The sequence below is a fragment of the Convolutriloba macropyga genome, chromosome 3 (assembly GCF_964194025.1).
Source record: "Convolutriloba macropyga chromosome 3, txConMacr16.3, whole genome shotgun sequence".
Lineage (NCBI taxonomy): Eukaryota > Metazoa > Xenacoelomorpha > Acoela > Convolutidae > Convolutriloba > Convolutriloba macropyga.
In genome coordinates this window covers 64,634,690-64,662,558 of record NC_134470.1, presented here as the reverse complement: position 1 = coordinate 64,662,558, position 27,869 = coordinate 64,634,690, and the positions used below count along the sequence as shown (strand labels likewise).

Genomic DNA, 27,869 nt, shown 5'->3' with positions numbered 1-27,869 from the left:
GTGCCATTCTGTAATAAATCATTATGTAGAAGTATGGCACGTGGGTCTGAGGGGTGCAAATAATATGCACCCACTAAGCTGGGGGGGGGGCACAAACGGAAAAGATCCCTGAAAGTAAACAATTATAATAAACAGTTATAGAAAAATTTTAAACGCATACTACATACCAAATACATTAGCAAGCTACAGGCGTTTACTCTATTTTTTTTTTTACAAATTTACAAATTTGCAACAACACATATATTCCTCGAAATATTAGTCACGACGTATAGAGATAAGCAGACCAACGCTCATTATGATTTGAGTGAACAAAAGAAGCTGATGGTGTAAATTAACACCACAGTGAAATAGACTACTCCAATTACCATATCTATTTTTCTTCGGGTCATTCTGTTTTTCCACTGTCTGACAATCCATCGCTTTAATGACGACAGCCTCAGTTCGAAACTGATTGAATCGTCGTCAACTACTGCTCCTGATCTGGCTCGAACTGGGAACTGATCTTGTACATCGTTACTATTGTCAGAGTTCCTCTGATCATTCTGGTGCGCGAAGTAACTGCAAAAAAAGTTTCAACGCTACATTTACTCCATTTCTTAGGTAAAAATATTTGTCGCTCTAGCCGAAAAAAGACGAACTCATAACTTCACCAGACACTTTCGTGCGTTTATGTTCAGACTTTCGTGCGTTTTTTTAATGTTTCCAGACTATGTAATTTTGAACGCACGACGCCCAACCACCCCCCCCCCCCCACCCTCGTGCGTTCATCTTCGGTCTGGACATACTTGATTCCGTCTGGGACCTCAATCTGGGTTTGTTGTGAAAAGTATTAATTTTGTCAACTCACCTGAAATTTTACAATTTTTTTCAGTGATTCTTTGGTTCAGGTGCAAAAAAGAATAGCCTGTCATGCTTTGAGCATGCTGTAAAAGCAAAAGATGTCCTCTACCGAAATAAGGTAAAAACCTGGCTTGACATTTGATCACGCTTTTGGTCGACCCAAAACGAATATATTTGAATTGGTGTTTGTAGATATATCCCCTGTCAGTAGGTTACAGATATTGTCAGACCAACGATGCTTTGACCAACAGATAAATGACTACTATACCAATACTCAAACAAAAAAGAATGACTCATGGAAATCGAAAAGCAGAGTTACAAAAAAAGTAACGATAGAATTTTCATACTCAAATACCAAGTTCAGCCGGTTCAGCCCTTCAATGCCAAGCTTAAACCCCGTAACAAAATTTGAGCAGAAAAATGAAAACTAATCTTATTCGTTTGTTTCGTAAATTAATTTTTTTTCTCTCCATAATTTTGCTGATTTTTAATTTTAATTTGTATGCCTCAATGAATGAAGTCTAAACATTTTGTTGGCAAAAGCAGATTTGGCTCAGTATATATATATATATATATATATATATATATATATATATATATACTTGGACTATGATAACAATGTTTGTAAGTATGAAAGTAGCAGATGCAGAATAAATTTTCTTAAATCTTGCCTTAGCACAGATATAATACCGGATTTTTTTTTAAATTTCGAGTTCCAACAGATGTTTTTTTCGGATCAAGCGGTGCATAGTTTTCAACTAAAATTGCCAAGGTCGGAAATTTCCACAGCAGTTGATGTTATTACAAATGTGACCAAAAGCAAGCTGCTAGTCGAAAAGTTCTCCCTGAAAAATAAGATAACCATCTATTGCCCTCCGTAGTTTTTGTTTTGCGCAACCGAGCTCGCAACCATGTAGTTAGTTCTGATCAAAAACATACCGAATTTTCGGAAAGGCAACAGAAGCAGCTAAGATCATCTAATGAAAAGACTATAGTGGTTCCAGATAATATCATTCTGCCGGCATTTGTCAGGGACTTGCTCGCTTTTGAACCAAAGCATCTAATAAGGGCAAGTTTAAAGAGTTGCATTTGCATTTCATGGCGGACATAGACAAATGGCGGATAAGGATTATGCGTGAGAACAATGTTCCAGGTGAAAAAGTGTTCAAAATTGAAGCGGCAGCAGATGGTACTCAAAAAAATCAGAGAAACACCTTCAGATAGAGCATTAGCAAAAGTACATAAATATCTGCGTGACAACGCCCTGAATGCTGTCCTTTTTGATAAGGGCTTCGTTTTGTGTTATGAAAAAGAGCACGTACCCACAAAAACCGGAAAAATTACTAGATTGCTAGCTGTTCAGAAAACTTGAAAACAGTTGTGATAACATCGTAAGGAAAAATCAAAAAGAAGTAAACAAAAAACTTTTGGATAAGAGGAAATACGGAAGGTAGGGGTTAACGAAGTTTTAAGGTTCACCGGAGCGCAACCGGTAAGGTCGTATGGATTAGCTATCTTACACAAAAAAGAAAAGAAACACCTCTTAGACCTGTTCTCACTATCCCTGGAAGTTGTTAACATAACCTGAACAAATTTCTAACACCATTTTTCTAAAATATTGAAGGAGCAAACATAGAAACTTACATCAGTGACGCACGAAAGACTCTGGAGCAAATAAAACTTGAAAAAGATGAACAAATCCCATCATTAGTTTATACACGAATGTTCCCGTAAAGAAAGCCATTACCATTGCCCTGCGAGCGCTTTATGCTAGGGACGATAAACCGGACCTACTCAGAACAACAATGATGCGTCTGATTGAATTAGCCGTAACAAACGGGTTTGTTTCCGTGGGGTTTATTTCCGTAGGGGTTTATTTCCTATCTAAAATGAAGTGTTTTTTTTCCGTGGGGGTTTCTTTGTTTTTTTAAATACATTCATTTCTGCTTTCCAATTTTGCATGCTTAAATTTTACGCCTAAAGCAGCCCTGAACCTAAGAATTTGCACTACCTTAGTGCATGAAGTGGCTCAATAAAAGATCTTGGTCAATTTTAATTCGAGATGGAAGACTTGACTCCTATTTGCGTATGAAAAACCCGAAGATCGACTTTTGTGATTTTATTAAATCATCATGCTCGACCCCAATTGACCATGAAAAGATTATTGCTCGACGGCATTACACCATAACCACCCTAGACTCTTTGAGTTTTCATGATTTGGACCCCTCGTCCCATGGTCTGGTTATCATCAACCCTGAATTTGAAAGCGAACACCTATAGGGACTTCACTTTTTTGTCAAAGCAGTTGAGTGATTGAAACCTTATACATTTAGACTGAAATTGGTTCAACCAGTTTTAAAATTTGTCTGATCAATAGAAATGATATTAAGATCTTATTTAGGAGTCTCAATTGTAAGATATTAAGATGGGTTTTTAAAGATCTGAACTCTACTATAAACAAATCCAGCAGATTGCAGGCAAGTATCTGTCATTGATTCCCACAACCCCGAAACTTAAAACAATTCGTACAAACACTTAGTGCTAACGATTTTGATGTTACTTTGTAGTTGGACATACTCCTGTTTCTTAATAAGAGTAAAAAGAAATAGTATCGGTAACAATAACCATTAGAGATGATAATTAGGACTCATAAAAATAAAGTGCTCCGAAACATCTATTGGCAAAACAACTATCAGTACAAATATGTATCATTCAATAAATTACCACCATTTGATTAAAAAAAACAACGACATAACACAAAACTTAGAAAAGGAAAGTAAAAAAGAAAAACGTAAACAAAAAGATTGGATCTTTTCAGTTTGGCCTCCTCCCCTGCTTAGTGGGTTACGAATTTTATGCCGCCATGCGCATGTGCTCGTGCTAATTTAACATAGTTAGGTACTATATAACAAAACATTGATTGTAACTAGAGGGCATAAAAATTTTGGGAGTGGGGCGAAACATGGCGGAACCGCATTTTGATACATTTTTCCTTAAAAAGCTAAACTAGTATTTCCCGATATTTATTATGGGAGCCTTTCAAATTTTCTTTGCTCTTTCAGCAAACTGCTCACTGCCACTCAAAAAGCGCTAACAAACTTAAATAAAAGGCAAACAACGAAAAATCGTAAATAAAAACCATATTTGTTTATATTATTTTAAGACAAAACGGCCACAAATAACCTGAAAGTGGCAACTCTTGCTAGCAGTACCTATATAATAGCTATAGATTTTGCTATTTTACACCTTTTTCTTTAACGAACACAACTGAAAATAAAAATATATCAAAACAAAAAATATATCCACCAAAGCTTTTAAATATTTATGCAATAAAAACTCCACAGATGGTATACAGAACGACGAAGGTTGCAAAATATGCTAGAAATGGTTCCAACAGCGCAGAAACAGCTCGACTTAAAACTGAGTCTAACACTTTTTTCAGATCCAGTCTAATACTATTTTGTTTAAATAATGGGACAACGCCATTTATTAGATACAGTTGAATCAAAACTGGAAAACTGCGTTGATAAAAATGTTAAAACAATTGACTCTTTTAGCGAAAATTTCTTCGCAACTACTTTCCTCATTCTTTCTCAGAATAACGAGTTGAACAAAAACCACACAAAAGTTTTTTCTCTACCTTACCGCAGATTGTCAAATAATTTTTTTTCACGTGCGGTATTTGACTTTTTGTAAAACACAGCCTTTAAAAATAGAGGTCACCTCTTAAAAGAGAAATAGATCAGCATTTCTCCTCTCCGATTCGTAAACTATAGGCGACTCTCCGATGTCCTTTTTTCAAGTGTCTGAGATCCAAAAATGGTTTCGGTAATTGAAAAACATAAGTTTTCAATCTTCACCGTGAAATAAAAGAAAAACTGGTTTACCTATGATCAGATTCGGATACAGAAAGATAAGGTCAATTATATACCTCAGAGAACCGGTCATTGTTGGCTGGTCTTTAAACACCAAATTGATGGAGATGGTTGACAACACCATAGATAGTCCCGATAAGACAATACTGCAAATGTAAAATTGATAAAGTTTAGGGTAGCTACTCGAAGTCTGTGGGAGAAAATCGGAGACAATCGACAAGTTGACGACGATGGTCAATGTCACCGTGATTCCGAATCCAATCTTTTCGCCCACTTCGCCCGGGATGAAGAAGATGAGTGTACTCAGAAATAGAATGAGAGTGTGAGGAATAATCAGATTTTTGACATAGAATGAGCTGAGTCGCTTGAAAGTGAAGGAAAGTTTGAGATTGCTGTATATTCCTAGTGGTCCCTTTGTCGTCTCTTCTGAACAATGTGCGGCTAAAATAAATTTATCTGCTATGTCAAAACATAACTGAATGGAGTTTATCTGCTATGTCAAAACATAACTGAATGGATAAAAAATGTGAAAAATGAGACCTTGACTTACAATATCTTACAAATCAGTAGGTTTAAATGGAATGTTCAGTAAAACTTAGTCGCCGAAGCTTTACTTTATATAGTTTTAAAAATTATGTAAAATGGGTTTTAATTGAAAACAATTTTTCTCCAATAATTATGGCAGAACAATGGAAAATTACTAACTACAATGTTATAGTTGACTCCGTTTCTCAGCACAACGAATAGTTATTTTTTAGTTCTAAAACTTACAATTTTTTTAAAAAAAGATACCAGGCTTTCGGTTTAAGAATAGCGACTGTATTTTTTAAGAAAAGGAATAAGCAAAACAAACACAAAAGTTTTATTTTGAAATTCTAAATACGGATGATATCATTTTCTCAAGATTTGATTATCTAGAGAACTTATGGGATGTAAATCTTAGAGAAGACTCGTGTGGGACAAGTATTAACAATTTCTTAGCAAACTTGGGGCTAAGGCAAAATCTTTGTGATGTGTTTCTTATCAGTGTACCGCTTCTTGCACTAAAAATCTAGCGAAAACGGTTTTAGTTTGTTGGCAGCGGCATGGGAAAATCAAGTTTTTGCGTGGAAGTAAAATTGATTGATTTCTAACTCTTTCTGTGAAAAAAATTTTGCAAAATTCATTCATTTTGTATTCAAATTAATTTCTTGAAAACTAGTAGTAGGTGTGATATGCATCAATACTGTTTAAATCCAATAAACAGTATTGATGAAATAAATAAAATGCCATCAAATCAAATGTGGCATTGAATTTACTTCAATTGTAATTAGTTTCCAGGGTCTTAGTATAACGCTGCAGAAGTATACCCAAACCGCCGCATGCACATCTGCCCGTTCTGGATATTTTGTGTTTGTTTTTCCTATGGGTACTTCTGCAAATTCGGGCCAAATTGTGTAGAAATTGCTCAACCGGTGTTCGCAAAATCGTCCAGATTATAACCTCCGAATCCGATACAAGCCTCATATCTAATTCTTTGCGTACTATGTAACACTTTTTTAGCACGATTCAGTTCTTTTTCATTTGAAGTGCATTAAGCCAACAGAAACAAAGTTAAGTTGTTTTTATCATTCTCGAAAACTGCTCAATTTTAGGTTGGTGCTTTTAGATTTATTTTTGCAGACGATGAAATTTTTCATGTTTATGCTCTATGGTTGATTCAGCTATTTTATTAAAAAAGCTGACATTTAACTTAAAATTTTCTATCTAAAAAAGTTTTCTCTGCAGTAATTTCTGAATTCCTCTATTTTGTCTATCATCACGAGGACTCTTTAGAGAAAGTTTTTGGTTAAAAAATTAAGATATGATTTGACTACTGTTTTCCCATGTTGATTTCAGTTAATGAATGGTTCCAATAGAAATCAACAAATGAATTATTCAATTGAGTTGATTCAATGTCTATTGACAGGTGTCCATTGAAAGGTGTCTATTGACATGAGTCTGTTGATAAGTGATTATTGGCAGCGCGAGTTGAAATATTTTTTTGCTGATTTATTGAATGATCTCAATTGAAGAGAGCAATTAAAAAGAAAAACAACCATTAATTGACAAAAGCAAGAAGAAATCAGTACCAATTAGCGAGAAAAACAGGTCAAAAAATATTTGATTTTTTAATGAAAAACACCTCCAGTCATCTTTAGAAAATTTTGTAGACGTTGAAACGCTTCTGAAAATCTAACGAAACGTAACTTTGTCACGACTAGGTTGATGTAATTAATTTTATAGACAGTTCAGGACACTTAGGAAATTAAGGAGATTTTTCTGAATGCATGATAAGTTCTACAGAACGCGCCTTTAAGGTCACTAAATTGAGAAAGTGAGGGCCCGAAGTTGGAATGTAAGTTTAAAATTTGAAAATTTATCAAAATAATTTTCATTTGCTCAGTTCAGGTGGAAATCAGCAATTAATTGAAATAAACAAGAATAAAATAATAATTTTACATATGATGCGTTACCAAAAAATCCCTCAATTTTATCTATGGGTTTATCAGTCAAAAGACTCAACTCAATAAACGTAAAAAAATCGAAAAAACTCAATTAAAAAAAAATTGTTTTTTTAAATTAAATTGAAACCGCTCATTATTTGAAATAAACAAGAAAAAAACAGTATTTTTCCATATGTAATCTTTCACCAAAAAAATCCGGCAAAATCTTATTGGTGTTCATCTTCTAATTTACAGCTGTCAATAAACGCAAAAAATTGTTCAATTTAATTGACAAATTTCCATTCACTGACTGAATTAAGCAAAAAAAACAGGTATGGGATCTTTTTACCAGAAAATTCCTCTACTGCGTCCTATTGATTATGGTCAAGAAAGAAGAATTCAGAAGTCGCTATAGAAAGACTTCGTTCCGCAGACAGAAAATGTTGCGTAAATGCTGCGGTCATTGATGAAAAAGCAGAATCAACCAAGAAGCACAAAAAAATTTATCTGGTACAAAAACAATTCTAAATGGCGTTGTTGTATATTTCACGACCTACAGTACAAAACGAATAAAAACATTATGCCAAGTTCATTAAGTTTAACAATGCCTAATTGATATATTTTTAAGCTTTAAAGTTTTACTTTATTATCAAGTTTTACGTGCCCAATTTTTAAGGCATCAATCCAAATCTGACGTGCTCAAAAGCGCGCGTTAAATTGATCCCATTTGCGCTTCAAGATGCATTAACTGCGGGTTACGGATACATTCATTTCAAAAAAATAGATAGTCAATCAGTGCGACAAAGTGTTAATGGATGTGTCAGCTAATTTCCAAATGGAAAATATCTCAATCCTGCAGAAACGGCGGAACATTTTTGCAAAAATATTTGCTATGCTTGTCTCCTATTTTGCAGATTTTAGGTATCTAGTCTACAAGCAATTTTTACTAAGACGGAAACTTTGTAATATACCTCTGCAGCGTTATGATTATTTGAAATTTTAATCATTTTGAGAGGAACAGTTTGAGGCGTAGTATTTAAGAATTTTTTTGACTGAAAATTATTTTGATTTGCAGAGTACCTTTTTATGTGAAAAAGCTGCTCTTGTTCTGATGCCCACGTGCACTGCTCAGGCGGGGCTAAAATTATGCACTAAATTTGAATGCCTAAAAAATTCAAATTAGTTAAATTGTATCAGGAGAGTTTTATAAAAACGACAATCAAATAAAAACAAATTGTATTAATTGTAACAAACGACGATGGTTGAACAAACTCCTGTTTTCTATTTAACTTAATGGTTTTCAAAGTTTGAACAGAGAGAAAACTCAATATGAAGCAAACTATGCTCAAAACGAAGATTTTTTAATCTGTAAGAGTATCTGAACTTGTTTTTCAAATCTCAAGGTTCGAAAAAAGCTTTACTTCCCAACTGGTACTTCTAGGTGGTGCTCCTTTTTTGTGCCTCTGCCAAAAATATGCCTGAAGCATATTTTTCTTAGTTTTTAACGTTCCAATTAAATTCTTTCCTTGTTTTTTTAACAATATGTGACCAGTTATCCGCATAGGAAAAAAATTCTCAATATTTTCTTCCTGCATTTAAAATTCTTTCAAATTTTCCAAACGAAATAACGCAGTTTTCTCAAAAACCCGATGACAGTGTTCGATAGACAAAGTAATTCTGTTTCTTAGGCATCCTTCAAAAAGCTGATATTCCGAAAAATTGATCAAATTAAAAACCAGTTTTTGAAAAATATTTGATCATTTTTAAGGTTTTATTGACCTAAATTCTGACCAAAAATGGTGACAATTTTTTTTCCAAAAAGCAAAAAACTTGAAATTTCTCTTTGTAGTAAACTTCCAACAGCAAAGGGCTTTATTTTGATATTACATGTATTCGTTTGCAGATTACAAAACTCAGAATTGGTTTTTAACCATAAAGCAGTGCTAGCATAAAATTCTCCCACTTTTCAGAAAGTGAGGTATCATCAATTATACCAAATCGCAATAGAAAGTGAGGTATCATCACGCAATTGCTTATGTTTGAATCCGACGAATTCTCAACACGGGAAATTGATTATAATATCCTCTTACTTTGCAGAGACCACAGACTATCTCTGAGATATGCAGTGAGCCGTATTTCATTACCCTCGCCACATAACATCTGCATCTGATCCTCCAAGTACTGCCATGATCCAACAGACACTGCATCAAAAAAACTATTCACATAAATTTCCATGCTGAATTCTTCCTCGATAATAAATAACACAGAACTTTTTACTTTCCCTCTGTTCAACATGATTCTAAGTTGGTAATTTTGTTCACAAGCACATGGAAATTAGAGCAATTCTGACCAAGACTAGGCTCCATAAATCAGAGTATCGTTATGATCATAAAATTTTCCGGAAAACAAACAAATGTTAAAAACAAACGGACAAAAAAGTCAGTTTCCGATGCATTTTTAGTGCCATAATGTTCAAAACTTTCAAGCGAGGAAAAACATTTCAGCACCTCGTTCAATTTATCCAGATATTTTTTATTTGCATTATTTCATTTTGTTCAGAATTTTAATATATTGTCGTTACTGGAAAGATTGAGCCAGCAATCTAGAAGTTGTGAAATGTGTACTCCATTATTTAAGAAAAATCTCTTCCCCCTTCGCCCCCACAGCTTAGTGGGCGTAACGTGTACGCCCCCCATCATGTTAAAGTGCTGTATATAACAAAATTGTAAAATGTTTGCAACTTTAGATCATAGAGCGCTAAAAGAACACTATGTTTCGTCGAATCAAATAGATCCGGAAAATATACCAATAATCTGTGGAAATGATTTATCAGAGGTTTTCTTCAAAAAAAATCAAATAATGAAAGCAAAAAATTTAGCCCAGTGCCTTCGCAGTGTTGTGAATCAAAGGGAAAATTGGTCACATCAAGTGGACAGGTTGTCGCGAAGTCAACAGGCCTAAACCACCAAGCATGTCCATCTGGTTTGACCTCTATTCCGACGATAGAGTCGTACTTTGCCTCATCGAACCCTCCCACTTCGTTATAAGGCAGAATGTCAGGAGTCCAGATCTCAGTTCTGTCGAACAGGAGACAATCCACTCCTAAATCAACAACAACAGTGTGAGTGACAAATGAGTCCTAAATGAAACATTCCTAAAAAATAGGAAAAATCGAAGCAATTATTTTCAAAGACAAAATGATGCTGGTTTTTGACAACTTTTGACCATTTGTGACAAATCTCTTTACATGGGAAACTGGAAACAAATCAGCTCAGCTTTAACATGTAGTTTTTATGCAAAAGCACAGAAAGCCCACGACGCATATTTGTAAGAAAATTATTGAGTTCACCAAAACAACTTAAAAAGATTTCAAACGCAATGAAATCCGGTGCTTGCGCTGATAGATTTTAATAGTTTATCGAATTTTGGAATTAAACTCTGTAAGAAGATACCAAAAAAGCTGAGTTAAAATGCAATAATCTTTTCGGATGATTTTCCACGAGTTTTGGCGATCTTTATCGGCATTTTTAGTTGCATACATCATTCTGGACATAACGACGGGGACGAAGGGAGTTATGTAAAATATTACATCGATGTTCATATCTCATTTGATTTTGAATACGAGAGCTAAAAAAGCTTAAATTATTTCATCGAGTTCATTTGTATGCATGCTTTTGCTCGAACTATCTAGGGGTGAAATAAAAGAGAGCTATTAAAATGCAATAATCTTTTCGGATGATTTTCCACGAGTTTTGGCGATCTTTATCGGCATTTTTAGTTGCATACATCATTCTGGACATAACGACGGGGACGAAGGGAGTTATGTAAAATATTACATCGATGTTCATATCTCATTTGATTTTGAATACGAGAGCTAAAAAAGCTTAAATTATTTCATCGAGTTCATTTGTATGCATGCTTTTGCTCGAACTATCTAGGGGTGAAATAAAAGAGAGCTATTGGAGTAATTTTCTGAGTTAAGGCTTGAAAATTAATTAAAAATTGTTTCAATGTTATGTTTTCTCAACAAATTTGTTCCGTGCTAATACAATGTTGGATTGTACGATAAAAAAATCATTTTTGGGTTTGAAAGATTAGCAAAAGAATAGCAACAAGAAATTTTTAGCAAAATGCGGCTCAAAACTCATACATCTTTTTGGGCTGCAATAGAATGCCAAGGGGGCAAAAAGATGTAGAAGTGAGGAGGTAAAAGATAAATTAAACCCCCAATCTTCAACTTTTTAGGTTGTCAACGAGAGTAAAGTGATGCAAGAATCTAGGTGTAAATTTCCATTACACGCTAGCTGTTACATCATTATACCCTCTTGACAGCCCCACTCTTACACCAATTTAACCCCTCTAAACAATTTAAACTCACACTTTTGAAAATTTTGCTTATCATTTTATCCCCTTGGAAGCCGCAATCTTACATTGTTTCAGCTCTCATTCACGAAAATTGAGAGTCTTGAACCTAAAACCTCTGTACCGTCAGCCGGTTCGCCTTAGCTTCCAGACCATCAATGCCTGCCCAATTTTTGAATTTCCATATATACGATTAATATTTGTTAGAATTAACACCCCCTAAAAAATGCCTCTCACTCTTACAACATTTTACCATCCTAGCGGCCGAATTCATACACAATTTTACTCCTCTGAGAAACTTAACTCCTCACTCCTTCATCGTTTTACCCCTTTGTAAGCCGAATTCTTAGGGCGGGGTAATTCCTCAAAAGTCCTATTGTTGCAGCCCATTGCAGGCCAATCTGACTTTACAATTTTAGTCAAGGAGTAATTCCTCAACATTCCTCGCATTGCAGTCTATCGCAACCCCCTTACATCGCAATTTTGTTCATGAGGTAATTCTTCAAAAGTCCTCTCATAGAAGCCTAGTATTACATCGCAATTTTTGTCAGGGCGGGGGATTCCTCGAAAGTTTTCCCATTGCAACCCAATGCAGCTCACCATTAAACCGCAGTTCCGGTCAGGGAATAATTCCTCAAAAATCCTTTGCATTGCAGTCCAATGCAGCCTACTCTTACATCGCAATTTGGGCGTGGGGTGGGGGTAATTTCTCAAAGGTTCTGCCATTGCAGTTCCTTGCACCCCATTTTTTCATTACACTTTGTGTCAGGGGGTACATCCTTAAAAGTCCTCCCTTTGCAACCATTGCAGCCCACTCCTAGATAGCAATTTTGGTCACGGGCAATTCTTCAAAAGTCCCCCCATTGCAGCATCCTCCCGCTCCTATATCATTTTACCCCCTTCCCAGACCAAATTACCCCCCCTCTTACATCAGTTTACCCTAATAGACAGAATACCCCTCACCCCACTCCTACAGCAAAATTGGAAGAGTTTAGGGAGGACACTCGACCCGGGTAGGGTAGTTTTTTCCGGGACTGTAAAGCGCTTATTTGCTGGGAATAACTAAGCGAGAGCTGAATGTTTGGAGTTCAACGTTATGAATCTTGTAACTGTTCCTAAAATTCTTTCCGCTTTTGAAACTAGCAACTTTTTTGTGGTCATGCCAAAGCGTAGTGGATAGGAAACAAAGAACAGCCACCCAAACCCCCCAAGTTTTCCCGACATGCACTTCAACTAGATTTATGGAAATACGCACCTGAATATTTTTCAGGATCCCAAGTTAATATCTGATCGAACCAATTAACTCGTTGGAACAGAATCATGTTGATGACCTGCGATTTGGGGTCAATGGACACTAGTTCGTAAAGAGAGGCCCCGTAAGACACATTTGTGGTTGTGTTCCCCTCAAGGACTGGTCGCACTACAGTGTCATAATTGGTCAATAAATCGGCTCTCAAACGAGCCGCCGGCAACATTTCCCTACATTTTGCTATCCCAGTTGCCCACAAAAAGAATATGAACAAAAAGCTAATCATTTTTGCAAACAAACAGAACTTTTGTTTAGTCATAGCTTTTTGGTAAGAGAAGAAACATTTAAATTGAAGATTACTTATTTGCAACTTATTTGCAACCAGTACCGCTGTTTTATTTATCAATAGCTAACGTGAACAAAACTAAATCAAAAGTAAAAGTTAGATAAGTGTTGCAATGTGTTGCAACTACAACCAAAACATGCGCCGCAAAAACTTGCAGAAAAACTTTACACAGATAAATTACATAATGTTTTTGTATCTGTTTCTAAAAGAGCTCATAGAGGCTGACTAAAAACTTTATTCACAATCTGCGTTTAATAAAATCAGTAAAAAGTAACTGTAAAGGTACAGAAGTTATTGATTCGTAGTACTGATACTATTAGCAAAACTTTCCATCGCAAAAAATATCAACTAAAGGCATTAGGATATTAATAACAACAATTTCACTTTTCTCTGCGTTATGCTAAAAAAAACATCAACAGGAAGACTACTATAACTATAACAAATATGATTGTTATTCAGCAATTGGATTTTTTCTGTTGAGATTACCCAAGTCGAAAACAGAAGTTAATCTTGTAAGATCTTGCAAGATTCTTGCAAAAAAAAGTTAACCTATAAGATCTTACAAGACAGAGTTATTCTTGCAAGATCTTGCAAGACAGAGTTAATCTTGTAAGATTCTTGTAAGAATCTCGCAAGATTAACTTTTTTTTGGAAGAATCGTGCCATTACGATAGGAAACAGCCAAAGCAAGCTAAAATGAGGATCTAATGGCATTTGAAAACACCATCCTGTAGAGAAGAAGTTTAACCCGTATTAAAAAAGAACATTTGAGACAGCTGCTTTTCATAAATTCAGAATTAAAATCATTAATTTTGGTCAAATTTAGATTACTCGAAAAAGTTTCTCAGCAAACAAAAAAACACATTTATTTCTTCCTAAGCTTGATTCAACAGTTTGAAGGATGATATTACTCGTTTACTGGTACAGAACCTCAGTTTTCGAGGAAAAAATTGTGGTAAACGGTACTAAAATTCTCTTCCAACAAAGTTTAGAAGACATGATTAGATATTTAAAAAATTCCTTATCACAGAATTATTTTTTTCTTCGAAATTAAATCAGCTTTGCATATTTTTATGTCAACACAGAATCAATTGCTTTTGTTTTTTTCAAGTTTGAAAAATTTGTTTTTTGTTTCGTTTTGAGGAAAAAATCTTCATCATTATTGTACACTGTAGCAAAAGCAATCTCTATCAAAACTTATTCGTTGTTTCATCGCATATATATGCATGAAATCATCTATAAACATGCGATTAAATGGAAAAAGCGACAAAAGTTTAAACCCAGACGCCTTGAAATGTTTTGTATATCACATGAGTCTTATTGTCCCAACCCACTCGTGGGGGAGGAACTATATACTCAAATGGATTTTTTGTTCAGACAATTTTGGCCGATTGATATATTCATCGTAGAGAGCTGAGGCTGGTATCATTAGAAAGCTCCTCCAGCGTCGAATATGCAATTGAAAAGATTTTTTTGATTTTCGTTTTTTAAGGGAGTTATGGAGGTTTAAATTTTTGAGAAAAGTAGAGTGAATTCCGTTTTTTCATTCGCATTTTTCGTCAATTTTGACCAAATTTTCTTCAATTTTGCAAAACACTTGTTAAATTTAAAAAAGTTAGATTGAAATTGATACCCTACCCTCGTATGTCATAGTAAACTACACCTTTTCGTCCCGATCCCCACTATAGGGGGAGGGAGGAATATACATACTCAAATGATTTTCTTTGTTCAGTGAATTTTGGCTGTTCGATATATTCATCGTACAGAGTTGTGAGTGGTATCATTAAAAAGCACGTACATCGTGGAATATGGAAACAAAAAGACTTTTTCAAACTTTTCCTTTTACAGGGAGTTCCCGAGGCTCAAAAATTTATGAATATTGGGCGGTTTGTTGGGCGCGCGGCAAAATCAGGGATAGGTTTGTTATTATCATGGTTTCTTAAAATCAGAAAATTTTTAATTATTTTTTTGTTGCTGTCTTTCAAAATGTTTTGTTTTCGTTTTTAATGCTGATTACTGACGAAATTTTTCATTCGCTGCTCTATTATTGACAGCACCCATTTAGGTAAACATGAGGTCATATGTAGTTATAGCTTGTATTCATAGAACTTAAGGGTTTTTATGGCTTTGAGGAAGAGTTTTAGTAAACTTTAACTGATTTCTTGTGTTTTGCCTTCAATTTTTAATCTTTTTGCAGTCTGATTTCAAAAACTATCTTTTTAAAAATCAAAATGGCTTCTTCAGGAGGTGTAAATGAACTTAAAAATGCATTTGGCCGTGAGCTAAGGTCTCTTATGTCCTTGAATGTGTTTCTTTTAAGGAAATTTCAGTAAATTTTTTGAACTTGTCATTTTTTTTTCTGTCAATTTTTACCTTATTCTCAGTAAATACAGGTGGAAACTTCTTTGATAATAGATACAAGGTAATTGTTGTGGCGGATTTTTTTAAAATCGGCTTCTAAATTTTGGTACAACGAGTTTTTACAAAAAATTTTGTGATTTTTGCGCAAAATTGCCCAATTTTGCTGTTGCTTTTGTTTCATTTGTATATTGTCACAATACATAGCAATCAAACTGAAATAGTTCTAATAGTTTTGTAACAGAACACATGTTTTTTTTCATAACATATGGATTTGATCATTGCGACACCGTTCTCTTTCAGAATTTGGCAGCGATTTTTATGTATGCCCTGCATTTGTTGTTATTTTTTTTGTCGTACGCCAAAAATTTCAAAATGAAATTTCTCAGTGGCCAAGGTTAGAGGCAAATGACCTTAAAAGCTGATATCAGTATTTAGCTAATGAATCTATTGACTTTCAAATTGATTTTTTACAAAAAATGTAGAACTTTTTGTCCTGGTTTGCGTTTTCTTTCGTGTTTTACAATGTTGTATCAGTTTTGTCAGGTAGCCTTATTTTTGAGAAATTTCTTTAACATTGAATGAACCAAACAATATTTTTCCAGCTGATTGTACATTTTGACTGATGTCTTCAGGGCTTAGAAAGTTTTTTTTCAGCAGAAATTTTTGATTTTTAGATACTTTTCAATATTTGTGGTTCTTTTTGCTGTCACTCTGAGATAGTCATTTTACAAACAAAGACTTCATGATGTTCAAAGGAGACGCAAATGAAGATTTAATTTTTTTGCGGTTAACATTTTATAATACTAATGGCTTCAACACTGTGGTTCTGTAATGTTGTTTATAAGGTTTGGAATTTCTGCTTGTAATTGATGTTGTTTTATAGTCTTACGACTTAGTCTCAACAAAAACAGGCGCAATTAGTTTTCGATGAAGTTGCATGATAAACTGTATTTTTTTAGTAGAAAGTTTTTGTTGACTATGACTTTTGAAGTCAATTGTTTTTTAAAAAAGACAATGGATATCTGAGATTTGCCAATCTCATTTCTGTTAACTTGTAGCTTAACATCCTTTTAGACAAATCACATCTCTTATCTATTGAAGCAAAATTTGCTCTTTATAAAGTTTTTATTGTCCTCAACTGGTCTCTGTTCTTGTTACACCCATTTTTAATAATATATTCGTGATTTTTCCACATCGCCAATTTTTTGTTGGTTGTGGTTTTCTTTCAAATTATTACAATGATGGGCAGTTCACTGGTTCTTTGAAAAAAACTTACTAGATTTTTAAACGTTTTTAGCGAACAGCAGAATGTCTAATTGGCTGGGACATCGTATTCATGCATGTTTTTTCGTGTACATTTCTTTGTGCAAGTTTTTTCTTTTTAACTGTAGTCGTTTTTGTTGTAGTCGTATGACATATCCTGGATAATGACAGGTCTCCATCGCACTCAATGAATGTATAAACGATCTCTCAACAATGTTAATTGATGCATAATGTTTCTAATCAGTTTACATTTAAAAGCAAAGATGCAACATTTTAAAAAGAATAAATAATTTTTATTTGTAATTATTTGATTTTTGTCGCTTTTGTTCTGGTATTCATAATATGGTATTTACAGATCTCATCAACCCTCTTAGGCAGATTGTTTTATTCATTTAGTAGTTTGTTAAACGATATGTTTTTATGTTAATCTTTTTTATCTCTTCCTCATTTGGTAGACAACTAAGTGAAAAATGTAGATGAGCGGGGTCGGAACTTTATGTGCGAACGCACATTACCGAGCCTCCTTGTTGAATAATATATTATTTTTGTAATTTATGTTTATCTCAGTGCATTTTCTCAGTACAATTTTAGGAAATTTTTACTATTTGATAAAAATCGCGTGCTCCAGGTATGTAATCAATTTAGGTCAAAAATCACGCATACGTTATTTAAATTGTGCAAAAACTCATGAATTCTATTGAAATTCTCTACTTGAACTCCTTGGTTCTGTAAAAAAGGACTCATAGACGCGTTTTTGCAGAAAATTATCGAGTTAAGCCGATTGCAATTTGCAGGAACAACTGTGATGTATCATGCAACAAAATTCCGGATTAGTAGTTACATTAATAAACAAAACCTGCTCCACTAATCATTAGCGCAAAAGGATCTACGTAATAATTACGATTCAGTAAGTACAAGCAAATTGATAAAATGAAACATAATTTTGGTTAAATTAATTGACAATAATTGTCAATTACGAAAAATGTCAAATTTTCAAAAAATATTTTTAGACGAATTCAAAAACCAAACTTGCAGTATTTATTTTTTTACTGCTGTGCATAAATGTTACTTCAGAGGTGTCTTGCGATGTAGTAACTGCGAAGCTGACGTTAGTAACGATGATGCAAAGATGATGTTTTGAAGATTTGGTAGAATTTAGCACGAATAAACATCAACGAAAGGTAACAATAAAAAAATAAAAATACTTAGCGAAGAACAGAGAAACGTACTATCTTTTACAATTTTGGCTATTCTGAAAACTCAGTCATTACGATGCCAATAAAATATTTTGAAGTTTTGAGGCTTTTGGAGCCTTTAGCTAACAAAAATCAAAATACCTCGTCAGTTGCGTCCACTTTACGTTACGTTTGGATGCATTGAACAAAAATCTAATTGACCACAGGCAACAGTGAGAAAATCTAATGATATTTGTCACTCATGTTCTTGGACAACGTTGTGGTAATTTTGTGCTTTTGTTAATTCTTCATTTTGGCGTAATTGCAACCTTTCTAAGTATCGTTAATTTTTAATGCTGTAGCCTAGGGGTACAGTGATGACGATCAGCGACACGGCTGTATAAATTCTTTTACCTGTTCACAGTTAACTTCCACGAACAATATATGACACCTGCGCTCGGAGAGGCTAATGATTTTGTTAGCTTTTGGTTGAATCAAAGGAGACTTTTTTTTGCTTTTCAAAATTTTAGGGGGCCTGAGCAGGTGCAACTACTGTGAAAATGGACCAGTACTGAATTTGAACCAGCATCTCGTACTTGCAAGCCCAGTTTGCTACCCATTTACACTAACTGGTCTTAATCTCTTGAACTTGGGCATCTCTTATAACTCTTTCTCACGTTCTTTCTTGTTCTTCAAGGCTTCATTTTCAGCCAAGTGTACGTTGAATAATTGAAACTGTTTTCAAGCTATGTCGAGCTTATCTTCTGCACAATTTATATCAAGTTGTTCTCTCTCAACCTTCTTACACTCCCCCTCAAATTGTGCATCGTCTCTTTCACAGTTTCTAACTATTTTTTTCTTCTTTGCTGTTAAGCTCAGAGACTAAGGTCTAAAGCCATAACCTGTTAGGAGGTCTAAACAGGTTCAACTACGCTGAAAATGGATCAGTACTAGATTTGAACCAGAACCTCTTACTTTCAAGCCTAGTGTGCTACCCATTTACAATAACTGGTCTTAAGCTCTCGAACTTGGCCATCTCTTATAACCCGTTCTCACGTTCTTTCTTATTCCTCAAGGCTTCATTTTTTAGATAGTTTGTATACGATGAAACCAAGTATACGATGAAAAAGTAGAGCTTCTTGTCAAGCAGTGTCAAGTTTATCTTACGCACAATTTATATTAGTTTGTTCTCTCTCAACCTTCTAACAAAAAACATCTCTATTTGTTGAGAGAGAAAATCTTCAAACAATTCAACTATCTGGATTTTCTTCACATCAATTTTCAACAAAATAAAATTGGTCAACTGTAATTAAAACACAGTTGATTAGATAACCCGAGTTCAACAAAGTTTTTTCAGAAGATCTAGCTCACCACAAACATATTATTGAAATTTTTGTCCTTTCTTATGTTTCTACAGGTAGGGCGCATTAAAGGAAAGAATTCGAGCCTTTTTCCATATAAAAACATTTTAGCTATTTAGCTTTTTTGAAGTATCAATGTACAATAATTGATTTAGAATATGAAGTGCATTAATCATCTGATTGTCATCTCAGATATTATGTCCAACTACTTTTCGCCGCGTTTGGCAATTTTTCACAATTCTTTAGAACATTGAAGTACGGGTCTTTTTAATGGAGAACTAAAGTAACACTGATAAAAACTTTGCAATATTCTTCCACAACTGTTCTAATGGTGTGCAATTATATCTTAAAAAATTAAACTAAACAACTAAAAAACGCATGTCTAATGATCAAATCCGGGACAAGGTCTCAACGCTAAATATTGGCAAAGGTTTGTAAGATTGGCTGTGAAAGCGTTGGATTCTTATAAATTCTACGCTTAACGCGTTAAAAATAACCATCCTAATTAATCATAGATCTACATAATTTTTTCGCCTTTCTAAACATTGATCTTACAAAACTTTTGTTGTTTCTAAGCGTATATCTTACATATTTTTAGCATTTCTAGGCGTTAATTTTCCATATATTTAGCGTTTAAGTTTAAACGTGGATCCTAGATAGTTTAGCTTTGTAATTAAAATTGATTTTAATTAAATTAATTGGTGAACAATCTTTTATATTAAGCGTTTAAATTAGATGTGATCTTACATAAAAATGGGCACCTAAATTGATCCTACATTAGCGTTGATCCTACATAAAATAGCATTCAAGCTAGCTTTGACCCTGAAATCATTTCATACTTACTAGATGCGTGGGAGTTGAGTTATAGCGGGGTTTTGTTGACGGAACTCATTACCCCACTAGCTTAATTGCCAAAAGCATTTTAAAATTTGAAATTACGAATTTGAATTTTTTTTAGTGCGATGATTCATTTTGCTTGTTTTAGAATAGCAAAACTTTTTTTGTGAGTAGTGGGTTGGCTGGACTTGCAGACTTTTGCAAATTACCCTAGGTGCTGGCATTTATTATATTGGGCGTTTGTCGCTGGACACGAGTCCAAATTTCCAATTACAAATGCGGCTTCGTACCTCCAGCTTTTCTTCTCCTCAGGGGGAAGACTTTTCTCAGTATGGATCTTTGTTTGTGACAATGGTTGGGTCTGACTTGATTTTCGACAATTTTTATAACTCATGTACCTCTGACGTCGTCTTTGGGTTTAATTGTTGTCTGTATGAAATTACTGCTGTGATTGGTTAGTTGGGCATCTAAGGAGGCAGGTGTTCGTTTTCACGTTGGTTGATTTTAACTTGTTCTTGTTTAAAAGAATAGTCTAAAAAGTGTACTGATTGGTTATCTGTGAGTAGATAGTAATTCTGATTGGACGGAAAAATTGGCGATGTTTCTGAGAAGAGATATGTTTCTGACGATTTCATCAGCGTTGGTTGCAAATTGACAGGATCCCTCAATTTATTTTGGTGTGCAGATGTGTGTTTTCATACCCCTCTTACTTATGTTCGGTCCAATTAAAGTGTTTGAATCTTTCGATTGTGGTTTTCCAATCCTTCTTAAAACTGTCTCTCCTTGTGTTCACGTATCAGTTTGAGTATGGGGTTGTGTTGACCCTGGATCATTTGTCCTTCACTGCTCTTTGCTGTGAACATGATACTCCCCACTTTTAGGCCGGCGTCTTCCCGGGGGATATTATTAATTTTTGTTTTTTTTATTTTGTGGCGCCCATTTGTTGGTCCTGTCTCGTTTTTGGTTGTTCGTTCTGCGCTTCTCTCTGGTGTTGTCTGGTCTTGAGGTGATTCGTTGCCGTTTTATCTTCAGCTGTTAGAGCAAATTTTAAAAGTGCGGGGCATTGGTTCTGTACAAAAGGTAGGACTGTTCCTGCTCCCCAGAATTTGGTGATCCCTATGAAGGTTCTTACCATGGACGGCGCCGTGTTATACGTGAAATTTCGAGGAAGCGTGAGTCTGGAAAACCTTGAATGATCATAATCAACAGAGCAACTGTTATCCCGGGGTGCCCATCATATAATTTTCCTTGATTTCATACAAGGTCATATATGATCACCGGTAATCATACAAGGTCATATATGATCTGTATGATTTCCCCGGTTATTCATACAAGTTTCATACAAAAATTACTGAAGTTGTAAACAACTCCAACTGTAGCAGCTACAACGCTCAGTTCTTCAGTTGCATTTTTCGCGGTAATCATTATAGGTCAAATATGATTTGAAAGATTTCCTGGTAATCATACAAGTTTCATACAAAAAAAGTAGCAGTGAACCACGCTCAATCAGTAAAAAATACACCAGAGTCACCCAAACAATGAGTTCTTAGGTTTCATTTCCCCTGTTATTATACAGAGTCATATATGATTTGTATGATCTCCTGGTAATCATACAAATATGGTGCCCGCAAAACCAGCAGACAGCAATATCATGCGTGCTTTATACACACACACACACACACCCACCCACACACACACACACACACACACACACACACACACACACACACACACACACACACATATATATATATATATAAATATATATATATATATATATATATATATATATCCTTAACGTTGTTCCAGCCCTAGCAAAGTGTGCACAGCTTTGATCAATAGTTTTAAATGCATTTTATATTATATTTATATATATATATATATATATATATATATATGTCTAAAGCACGTATGAAATTGCTGTCTGCTAGTTTTGCGGGCATCTATCTTGCAAGGGTCTTGCAGGGGTTTTCAAGAGTTGAAAACTTATCCTACAAGACCCTTAAAAGAATCAGTCAATTGTCTTGCAGGTTTCTTGCAAGACTTTGACGCTTATCTTGCAAGCAACTTTAAAGAGTTCGACGCTTATCTTGCAAGAGTCTTACATGATCGACGCTTACCTTGCAAGATTTTTGCATATCCGACTGCTATCTTGCAAGATCATGAAAGAATCGTGCAAGATCTTGCAAGGCGGTGCGTAATCTTGCAAAAATCTTGCAAGATTCTTACACGATAGCCGACGGTAAGAGACTAGGGCATGGAACAACACAATTAAACACTTTGTTTTTGCATTCAAATTGTATTAAGGTGCCAAAAACAACTCGACTTCAATGAGTTGCGCCCAAACTTTGCCCAACAAAGAAAGACGTTATTTTTTTCAATTCAACTCTAGAACACATATTCAACTCTAGAACACATATTAAATTCAACTCTAGAACACATATTGCTAGTTTTCACGTCCTGTCACAAATCATACAAGTTATGTTCAGACCATTTTTGAGCTATTATCTAGTCAAATTAGATTTTTCTTACATTGACGGATTTAACGCGGATTTGATGGAATTGATAGTTTTCACAGGAGCGTCTGTGTCTAAAACCTATGCAGAATTACAGAGTGCTACATAAGCAAAAATACAGTGAAGAAACATTAATTCATATTGCAGAAGGTTATTGTAATGTATAAATGAAAACATTGTAAAAACTGAAGTAATACAACTTTATTATTCTTACAGCTAGCATCTATTCACACCGGTAGCACTTACTTACAGGCTTTTTTTAGCTTAAGAGGCGGTAGGACGGATATGGAATAATCAGACTCCGACAGTTATCGTGAACAAGCTCCAAGATTCTTGCAGCATTCTTGCAAGACTCCTGCACGGTGACATGATTATACCAGTCTTGCAAGTTTCCTGCATTATCTTGCGTAAAACATCTTTGTTTGGAAGAATTTGCAAGATAAGTGCATTACGTGGCAAAATTCAAAGTTGCTATTTCACGATTAAAAAAATGGTTACCTTAATCGTCGAAACAAGTGACGGGAGAAGGATGATTTTTGTCACAAGCATTCACGGATAAGCGTAACCCATTTCCATGATTTTCGGCTCGCAGTTAGCCTGGAACCTTACTGCTCGAAACTAGCTATTATTAATTGAGACCCAATTCACAAATTTAATTCTTTTGATCATTGGTCCAAGTAGTTGCAAAACTGATAATTGTCTTCTTAATCCACAAAGAGGCATCGCGAGTGACTATTTGGACAATATTTACCAATTAGATTTTCTTTCCTTTTTGGTAAAATGAAAATTTGTTAGGTATTGCAGTTAGAAGCGATGATAAACTGTGATAGCGTGGGAAATATAGACAAAGAGTGTAGATCTTTAAGCACAGTCGTGGAAAATAATTAAAACTCGAGTAAATCAACTCCAGGAAACGGATTTTTGCCCCGTAATGCGTTAGAATAGGAGTAGTCCCTAGTTGAGACATCGAATTATGAAAAGACTGTGGTCAACCAATATCGGGCACAGAAAGACAGTGGTCAACGGATGTTGGGTATGAAATGGTTTTTTGTTTTATGTCTGCCCTTATGGTCATGATCGACTTTTTGTCAACCATAATGGTCATGGTCGACTTTAGGTCGACCGATATGGTCATGGTCGACTTTAGGTCAACCGATATGGCAATGGTCGACTTGGAGTTTTGACAAATATGTTTTTGCATATAATGTAGTTTTAGGTGTTAATTGTTTTATTTCAGTTTGCAAAAAATTATGGCCAAAGACAAAAAATATTTTTTTTTCCAAATCTGTTTTCGAGCCAACATATTGTCCTTCTATTTCATATCATTGACATGTTTCTAGTGCATTTGATGCTATCTTTATACATACGGGGTACTCAACACTCAGTTTAAAGTACCCATGAACCCCTAAAAATGCACCGAACATTTGTTAAAAGAGACCTATGAGCAGACTTAAGGTCGACCGTACTGGATATGAAAAGACCATTGGTCGACTTATGAAAAGAGTTTAAATCGACGATATCAGATATGAACAGACTATTGGTGGACCAAAATTGGATATGAAAAGACCGTGGGCCGACTTATGAAAAGACTTTAGGTCGAATATCACTAAGGAAGTCGACCGTGTAGTTAAGGTAGGGAAATTACCCCCATGTCGACTTTATAAGTCTTTTCATGAAGTCGACCTCTCAACTCGGGGTGTAATAAAGAGTTTCATTTTAGCGAAGAAAAGAATATCACTGCGTACAAAAGTATCACAAAAAAGTACACCCCTCCAATGATCATATCCAATTTCCTCTGTGTTAGTTTGTACTTCCAAAAATTGACTATCCGAAGTTTAGCTACGGCAATTTTCACCTTCAATGTTGATGGATTTTCTGGTTGATCACTTGGGTGAATTCCACTGTTAGTAGAGGTTGCAGTTAAACATTGATCGTCTCGGTCTGAAGAATATCTGAAATTTTCAACTTCCTTAAATAAAACAGCACTTGCAAGTATAGGCAACACCTTTGATAGAAATCCACCACCCTCAAATTGCGTACAATATATTTTATATAACTTGTGGCAAACCTAAACGAAACAGATATAAAGTTGATGATCAATTTAACAAAAGAAAAAATTGTCCCCGAGCTGATTAGAAACTGGAAACGCTCTCAAAGTTATTTTAAACCAATAAAAAAGTTTGCAAAGTGCGTGAACTTGCAAAAGAAGTTGAAAGCTTTAACAAGATACCTAGTAGATGATCTATGCTCGGCTCCTTTGGAATCGTGGTAAACCAGGTTTACAGAAATAGTTGACAAGACCAGCGATAGTCCGGATAGCACAACGCTACAAAGATAGAACTGGTACAATTTTGGGTAGCTGGTCGACGAGTGTGGCAAGAATTCGCTGACGATTGACAGGTTGACGACGATAGTCAATGTCACTGTAATTCCGAAAGTGATCTTTTCACCCACCTGGCCCGGGATGAAGAATATTAGTGTACTTAGAAACAGAATGAGAGTGTGAGGAATGATCAGATTTTTGACAAAGAATGAGCTGAGTCGCTTGAAGGTGAGGGACATAATCAGGGTGCTGTACGGACCACGTGTTCCGTTTAAAGTCTTTTCTGAACAATTCGTGCCTGAAAACGTTGTTAATTAGCTATAGAAACATATAAATAAAAAATCCCTAGTCAAATTGTTTTTGAATGTAAAAATATGCAATTTTTACATACAAATTTAATTTTTTCTCACGTTAAATTTAGATAACACAAATTTTTGTAGGGGAGAAGCAGCCGATTTGGATCGTTTATTTCGGATTTTTGCTGAGCGTCTGCTTTCAATATGCTTTTTAGGGGAACAATCAATAATGCAGCTGGCCTGCATAATTTTGTCTGGATTGAAAACTTCGATTCGTTGTACCTAAAATAAAAAATTCGAATCCAAATTTCTGATGTTTGTGCTGCAGCAGATTTTGGATGTTTTATTGTACGCTCTCGACATAGTTGTTGAAAGATTGATGTATAAATTCAAATCTTATCTAATTTAATTGGTAGAAGTAGTGGATAAAACAGGGATACCAGCCACCAGCAAAATTTGGCCCTTTCTCCATACGTTAATCGCGCATGTCGAATCGGGCCAAATTTTACTGATAACTGGTATCCTTGTTTTATCCACTACTACATATTCACTCTAAGTCTAACATTTAATTAAGAAATGGCCTAATTCTGGAAAATAATAATAAGCACTTTTTTCGTTTTTTCAGATTTTTATGTTAAATCTTTCAGCATATTCCTCGAATCTATCTTTGGTTTGTGTATATCTAAATCTATGTAAGTAAATACATAATCTACACTTAAAATTTTTAAATCTAAATCCACTGATGTGTTGATTTCCATTACACATAATACAAGTTATATATAGACTAGGATCATTATAATGTATATTCATATGATTAATATAATCTCTATTCTTAAAGTAACCCCTACAGATATAACATTCAAAAAAAATATCTAAACATTTATCACAACATTTTCTCCATGATTTATCTTTACAACCACCACATTTTACTGATGTAGACATTTTTAATTTGTATTTTTTCAAAAATGAATTTGTTGTCTTTAAAAATAAAGATGTCTAATGTAGAAAACGTAAACTTTTGTTATATTTGTGATTTGGCCTTTGAAACAAGGAAACAATTTGTCAAACATAATTTAACTGATGAAAACTTAAACAAGGCGACAAAGGAGTATGAGGATGAAGTGGAAGATCCGCAAAGCGGCGTCACCGATGAAATCTTGGAGAGGGTTTATAATCCAGATGAAGATGATTACGTTCTCAGACCTAAAGATCTACGAAGTAGCTTTGCTAATAATACTAAGAATATTATTAAAATTAAAACTGAAGCTGAAACTAAAGCTAAAACTAAAACTATACCCGACGACAATATCTGAACCAGAATTAAGTATGTATGTAAAGAATGTCATGAAGAATTTAGGAATAAAAATAGCTCTAACTACTCACTCATATAGTCACAATCGCTTGTATTTAGAAAACACAGAAGACTTTGATATAAACTCCAGTCAGAACATGAGAGAATTTTATGTTACGGATAAAGGTGGGAATTACATTGAAGACATAGACGAAGCAACTAATTATTCTTTAGAAAAAATTAAAAACTGTTACCAGTATAGAAAAGTTAAGAGTTTTAAATATAAGATCACGGCCGAGTGTGAGTACAAGAAGAGAACCAAAGAAGAAGTTAAAACTACTAAAATATTTTTCAACACTGACTATATTATAAATAATGCAATATATGATTACGGTGATTTCAAACAATGGCCAGATTTTGAAAAGGAAATATATGAAGGTTATGGCTATGACTTTGAGTTTCTCGGATTGAGAAGTATTCAGATAAATATTGAACCAACTAAAGCATCTCTTGGTGGTTATATAGATTTACCTTGCGATCTCAAAAACTCTTAATCAATATTAAATATACGCAATTCCAAATACAACTGCTTACAACTAACTATTACTGCTTGGCTACCTCCTGCCTTGCACCATGCAACACGCGAAAGTAAATATGTAAATAAAATAATTGAACCAAGACAACAACATGAAGATGATTTTGCTCATATAATAAGAATTTAGAAATTGTATAATATTAATATTTGAGTATACACACCTTGTGGTGGTGTAAACTAGAATTGTTTAAACCAGTGGTTGATTTTGATAAAGATAGAAAAAATTTCTGAATATTGGATTGGGGAGATGGTACTACAGAACACTGTGCTCTAATTAAAAACATATAAACTTTGTTAGATCGACCAATTAGAATGAATCACAAAATTCTATTACTGTGATAGATGTACATATTGGTTTGATTCACAAATTACATACGACAAACATGAATGTAACAACTCTTTCAAACCCGAGGTTGTTTGAGCTAAGAAAAAGAAAATTATTTTTTTAAATAAACACAAACGTCAGAATATAAAAAATATTATAACTGCCGATAGAGAATGTTGCATTGATGAAGTCGCGACTAATGGCTGTAAGTATGTAATAGCTGAACACATATCAATAAGTGTGGGTTACATCTGGCAGTGTAATTTCAAATGCTATTTCCGTCTTGATTGTATCAAAAGATTTGCTAGTGATCTATTAGAAATAGAAACTGAGAATAACTTCAAGCGCAACAAACAAATGATATTTAATGAAGAAGATAAATTATATTA

General features: G+C 34.5%; 3 protein-coding genes across 3 annotated transcripts in view; all 3 read right to left on the bottom strand.

Annotated features, from left to right (window-relative positions):
- LOC142336358 (nuclear migration protein nudC-like) overlaps positions 1-27,869 on the bottom strand; it is a 472,960-nt gene that overhangs the window by 86,597 nt on the left and 358,494 nt on the right. The gene's annotated exons all lie outside the window — the stretch shown is intronic.
- LOC142337201 (acetylcholine receptor subunit beta-like 1) lies at positions 136-13,184 on the bottom strand. The gene is made up of 5 exons (XM_075386334.1): positions 12,798-13,184; positions 10,067-10,282; positions 9,271-9,381; positions 4,772-5,156; positions 136-558 (listed from the first exon to the last, which is right to left on the bottom strand). The coding sequence occupies exons 1-5, from the start codon at positions 13,108-13,110 to the stop codon at positions 294-296; spliced, it is 1,290 nt and encodes a 429-aa protein (XP_075242449.1). The 5' UTR covers positions 13,111-13,184; the 3' UTR covers positions 136-293.
- The window catches only part of LOC142337199 (neuronal acetylcholine receptor subunit alpha-7-like), a 43,797-nt gene continuing 40,280 nt past the window's right edge, over positions 24,353-27,869 (bottom strand). Inside the window, exons 4-5 of the mRNA XM_075386332.1 lie at positions 24,881-25,271; positions 24,353-24,602 (exon numbers count right to left, since the gene is read on the bottom strand). Of these exons, the coding sequence (XP_075242447.1) occupies positions 24,362-24,602; positions 24,881-25,271 (632 nt within the window). The 3' untranslated portion in view covers positions 24,353-24,361. The remainder of the gene's footprint in view (positions 24,603-24,880; positions 25,272-27,869) is intronic.

Excerpts from the sequence above, each read along its gene's own strand:
- LOC142337201 (XM_075386334.1), bottom strand. The coding sequence starts at position 13,110 with ATGACTAAACAAAAGTTCTGTTTGTTTGCAAAAATGATTAGCTTTTTG. Across the intron at positions 5,157-9,270 it reads TAGTCTGTGGTCTCTGCAAA|CCGCACATTGTTCAGAAGAG; the intron begins GTAAGAGGATAT and ends AATTTATTTTAG. Across the intron at positions 559-4,771 it reads ACAATGACCGGTTCTCTGAG|TTACTTCGCGCACCAGAATG; the intron begins GTATATAATTGA and ends CTTTTTTTGCAG.